The sequence below is a fragment of the Echinops telfairi genome, unplaced genomic scaffold, assembly GCF_000313985.2.
Source record: "Echinops telfairi isolate 266 unplaced genomic scaffold, ASM31398v2 ScPeMD7_8;HRSCAF=38, whole genome shotgun sequence".
Taxonomy (NCBI): domain Eukaryota; kingdom Metazoa; phylum Chordata; class Mammalia; order Afrosoricida; family Tenrecidae; genus Echinops; species Echinops telfairi.
The window spans coordinates 2,719,231-2,724,506 of record NW_022103905.1 but is presented as its reverse complement, the minus strand read 5'-3'; the positions used below and the strand labels follow the sequence as shown (position 1 = coordinate 2,724,506).

At 48.7% G+C, this 5,276-nt stretch overlaps 1 protein-coding gene across 1 annotated transcript in view; it reads left to right on the top strand.

The window, feature by feature from the left end:
• The window catches only part of SPG11 (SPG11 vesicle trafficking associated, spatacsin), an 82,119-nt gene that overhangs the window by 66,114 nt on the left and 10,729 nt on the right, over positions 1–5,276 (top strand). The window contains exons 28-32 of the mRNA XM_045286459.1: positions 937–978; positions 1,217–1,356; positions 2,120–2,318; positions 2,649–2,786; positions 4,091–4,224. Coding sequence (XP_045142394.1) covers positions 937–978; positions 1,217–1,356; positions 2,120–2,318; positions 2,649–2,786; positions 4,091–4,224 — 653 coding nt within the window. The remainder of the gene's footprint in view (positions 1–936; positions 979–1,216; positions 1,357–2,119; positions 2,319–2,648; positions 2,787–4,090; positions 4,225–5,276) is intronic.

Sequence of the window (5,276 nt, the reverse complement as noted above, 5' to 3'; positions counted from 1 at the left end):
TATGTCAAACCTGACCTGCAGCCCTAGATAAACCGCACTTGATTGTGGCATAGATATCTATGTATCTCTGAATTCAAAAATGAGTTCTTTTCCTTAGCACTTTAAAAATGTTACATCGCTTCCTTTTGGCCTCCATCGCATCTGATGAACACTCAGAGCTGAAACTTAGCGGGGCTACCTCCATCTTCTTGGGACCAGAGGGCCTCCATTCAGAAGAGCCCGCCTGCCTCTCAGCCGTCTGTGCTGTGGCCTCCGCAGCCCACCTTTTCCTGCTCCCTAGCCAGTGCTACGGGGTCTTCTGAACTCCTGCCATCGCGGTGGGCCCGGGGTTAGGGCAGGGGGAACAAAGTGGTACAAGAGCTTATTTCATGACGCCAAAATCTGGCGTCTTGGCCAGTGCACCGCCGTTTTCAGCATCCTCCCACAGCCAGCCACTGTGAGCATGCTGCCCAGGTCCCGGGGTCAAGCCCAGTGGGTGCGCGGGGAGCGAGCACATGCTCCATCTTACCATGCCTGCCACTGAGGCTCATAGAAGGGTTTTAAAGCAGGGAAATGTCTGAGCTGCCTTTTACTTTTTGACCTTTAAAGAACTTTTGTTATCACTGAATACCTTAAGTGTAAAAAATCACAAGGTTAGTGTAACACAGCAGTGCATAAAGTAAAAAGGGAAAGTCGGTCAATCCCACCCCCACCCAAGTCCTGGGGCTGCTGGCTCGCAATCTCTCCATTCATGGTGAAATGAGCTTATTTGTTATGTTTTTCCATCAGTGGATGTGGGTTGACCATATTCCATAGTGCAGAATATCGATTGTACTGTATGGAGATCCCATGCTGTATTTAGAAATTCCTTGTTGATAGACATTTGTGTTTTTAAAAATTAGGGTTTTAATTTTACTAAGGCATGCACTGGGACAGCCCTCACTTTCTGCGTTTTAGGAAGATCTGAATCGGGGAGGCTGGAGCCGGGGAGGCAGGCGGGTGAGTGAAGCCGGCAGGGCAGGGCAGCTGGCTAGACCTGGTGATGTATATGAAATGACTGGGGGGGTGGGGGTGGCACGTGGAGGCGGGTATCTTTGGGGCTGGGCTGTCCTGGGACAAGAGAGCCACAAGGGGACCCTGGCGGAGGCGCTCTCGGACCTCTCCACAGGCGAGGCGCCGTGGGTAGCGAGCAGGCAGGCAGAGGTTAGCCTGCTCTCAGCCCTGTATTTGCTTCCAGCTTCAAGTTTGGATAGTCAGCCCGTTGTGATGGTGCCGCCCAGTGACAGAGTGGCGGCTGACCTGGAAACTCTGACTAGCAAATGCGTGCACGGGAAGACCTACTGCCGCCGGGTCCTGTGTCTGCATGAACTCGCCAAGGTATGCGCTTGGGGGGTGGGGCCTCCCGAGGGAGGGTGCTGGGCAGAGGAGGTGGATTGGGGCGTTCCAGAGCTGGTGTCACTGGGTCACATGGGTAGCAGGGCTGGTGTTTTGGCTGCATCTCACCACCCAGAAGCTAGAAAGGTAGTGAACTTTTGTGAGCCTCTGCCTCTTCGTCTGTGAAGGGCGATTTGACCATGAGGGTCCTTCCAGCCCTGAGATAACCACAATGATTTATTTCCCATTGTGAGACCCCCAACAAATGTCTCAGTAAATAAAATGGAATCTGATGACTAACAGAGCAGCCCAAAGTGGCCCTGGGTACCGGCTAGGGGAGAAAACTGCAGACTAACGGGAAGGTAACAGGCGAGCATTGAAACCCTTTGCTTGGATAAGGCACAGAGAAGTCTGTGGAAAGTGAGTTTGCTATCGCTGTGTAATGCTATGGGAGGAGGGGCTCTTGCTTTTTGTTCTGTTTTGTTTTCCACATTCCTTCTGTAGAGGTTTGAAAAGCTCACTGTTCAACAAGAGCATCATCTGATGCTTTCTGAAGATAACTGCTTGGGTTTGGCTCCAGGGTGAAGTGATGGAAAGGATTAGGAATAAGACTTGCTTCTTCTAGGGTTTCTGCTCCTGGGGAGGATCTTTCTGCTCAGAGAACAAGGGAGTCTCCACAGCAGACTTCAGAAGGGCTGTCTGTAGCTCACTCCCACCACCTACCCCCTAATCTAACCAGAGCCATGGTTGGCTTTGCATTCCTTAGGAGCTGGGCTGTTCCTATGCAGAGGTCGCTGCCCAGGATGGGGAGGCCGTGCTCCGGGCAATCTTGACCTCTCAGCAGCCTGACCGATGCAAGCGAGCCCAGGCCTTCATCAGCACTCAGGGCCTCAAGCCGGACACTGTGGCTGAACTAGTGGCTGAAGAGGTGACACGGGAGCTGCTGACCCCATCAGAAGGATCAGGTGATCTGCGCCAGGGCTCCCCAGTCTCCCAGGTTCTCAACATTCAGGATTTGGGTGCTAGGCCCATGGCTTTCCTGTCAGGTGCCCTCTCATATCCAGGTGACACTGGTAAAAGAGAGCACATTGCCTTTTTGGGTGACTTTTGTGTTAGTACCTGTGCCTCTCTCTGAGCCTGAGAAGGCCTGCCGCCCGGTCAGGTAACCACAGGGCACACCAAGGAGCACTGGGCTCAGGTTTACAGAGGGATGTCTGGCAGGGGCTCTCCGCTCTCCCCTCTCCCCCACCTTTCTCATGGCAGAACCAGTGCCTTCCCCACTTCTCTCCACTTAGGACACAAGCTGATGTTCAGCCCTGCGGAGGAAACCCAGCCGTTCTTGCAGCTGACCATGCTGTGTCAAGACCGCACCCTCGTGGGGATGAAGTTGCTGGATAAAATCTCCTCTGTGCCCCATGGGGAACTGTCTTGCAGTAAGTCACTGGCTGTTTTCTTAGGAGTTGCGCCAACTCGTAACAGTTTTCCAGAGTCAGTTGGTCCCCAACTCGTGTGGGGTCATTGTCCCTCCCCTGAGCACAGTTTGCAAGTTCTTGGTGGAAAACATTAGGTTCATTGAAGAACTTTTAGGAAATAAGGGAAAACACTCTCAAGCACACAAAAAGGTAACCTTTTCATATTTCCCAGTTATTGTATTCTGTTTCTACAGAACCCTACAAAGTGGCTGTTACTATCTCCTTGAGAAGTGAGGAACCAAAGCTCAGGTCGATTCTTTGATGGGAATCTCTTTTCTGCCCTCAACATTGGATGTATTTCCCCCAGTTTGTCTTTCAGTTTGTACCTAGAGTGATTGCTAAGGGTGTCGTGGTTTTAAATCTGTTCCTAGTCCAGTCTCTCACCACCATTTCAGAACCACCGGGGCACTTGATTAGTTAGCCCCAAGGCCCTCTGCTGAGCTATAAGCAGGGGCACCCTTCCATTTCCCTACCAGCTTGTCTACAGAGAAGTTGTTTCCTCTTCACACAGAATGTGTCCCTGTTCTCATTGGCTGTGGCCTGTGCAGGCACCCGTGCTGTCATTGAGAGACAACAGCTGCCTCCTGCTTTTCAAAAGTTCACTTTACACCAGTTTTATAAAAAGTCCTACATTAGCCCTATTTTGTTACTGGAAAGAAATCCAAAGAGGATTTTCACTTTTACAAAAAACACTAGTATTCAGAGGTAGTTTCACAGCGAGCTCTTAAAGAGGCAACCTCCCCCCCCCCCCCCCCTGCGGGGATTGCCTTTGCCGGGTTCCTTCCGGGTTCTGCGGTGCTGTCCCCAGGTTGTTTCTGCTTAGTATGCGGGGCTTTGTTGAAAAAAGGGAATTAAAAAGCAGTGGGATTCTTCCACAAACTTTTTGACGTCCCTTCCTATAGGTTGTGTATTTACACCATTCCTGCTTTTGCTGTGTTATTGAGAGTGTAGGTTTTACGTTATTGGGTTTGATTTGGCCAGGTTCTTTTTTTTAGCTCTGGGAACTTTTCCCACGTTAAGTTCAGGGCGGTTGTTTCTTTGCTCTACTTCACTTCTGTTTAGAAAGATTTCACACAAACACTCTGCTTTCAGGTAGTCAGGGAAACCTGTACTTTAGACATGGGGGGGGGGGGGCCTGTCCAGAGCTAGAACTGCTAAAGTCAGGGACTCCAAAGGACCCGTGTGAGAGCCTGCTCCCTCACAGTGACTGACCAAGGCTCACAATCCTGTACTAAGAGTAACTGTGTTTCCTTCCCCCGCCCCAGCCACAGAGCTGCTGATCCTGGCCCATCATTGCTTCACTCTGACTTGCCACATGGAGGGCATTATCCGAGTGCTGCAGGCCGCCCGGCTGCTCACTGACAACCACTTGGCCCCCAGTGAGGAGTACGGACTGATGGTAAGTAGGCCCTCCATTTCCACCTCCATCCTGAGGAAACTTTTGCGAGGAGCAGACAAGCTGCAATCAGCTTAGAGCTGATGTGGCCTCAGTGGAGGGTTAGATAGCTGTCTACCTCGGTACTGTTACCTACTGGACTGTTGGCTGGGAGGTTGAGTCTGGTCAACCATCTGTTTGTTCCAGGCGTCTTTCGGAGCCAGATTGCTCCACGGAAACAAAGCAAAAGGATACCTGCTCCACTGGAAGTTTTTGCTAGAGCCATAGGACATGAAAAAGAAATTAAACATAGCCACATAGGCACAGAAGAAATATCTCTTTATTTACAGACAATACAATCCTAGAAAGAGAGAGGACCCCAAAGATTCAATTAAATAATTGCTCAAACTGATTGAGAAATTTGGCAGCATAGCAGGCTATAAGGTCAACATTACAGAAATCAGTTGGATTCTTTCTTGTACATTAAGGATGATGATACTGGAGGGCAAAAAAAGATATCAAAGAAACGATACCATTTACAATAGCTACAGAAAAGATAAAATATTTAGGAGTAAATCTTACCAAAGAAACAAAAGAGTTTTACAAAGAAAACTACAAAGTACTACTTCCAAGAAAGCAAAAGGCACTTACATAAATGGAACAAGTGAACATGTTCCTGGAAAGGCAGACTTACATATTGTGAACATGTCAATATCACCCAAATTACTTTACCGATTCAATGAACTTCCTATCCAAATCCCACCATAATGTTTTAAAGAAATGGAAAAACTAATTACCAACTCTATATGCAAAGGTTAAAAACCTAGGATTAGTAAAACACTATAAATAAATATTTAAAAATAAAAACATCTCTCACTCCCAGACTATACAACCTCTTCTATATCCATGGTAATCAAAACAGCCTGGTACTGGTACAACAATAGACGTGACGACCAGTGAGTTAGATTTGAAAACCCAGAAGTGCAACCCAGTACCTATAACCACCTCATTGTTGACAAAGTACTAAAGCACATCCAGGGCAGCCTTTTCAACAAATGGATGCCAAAGAATGAAAC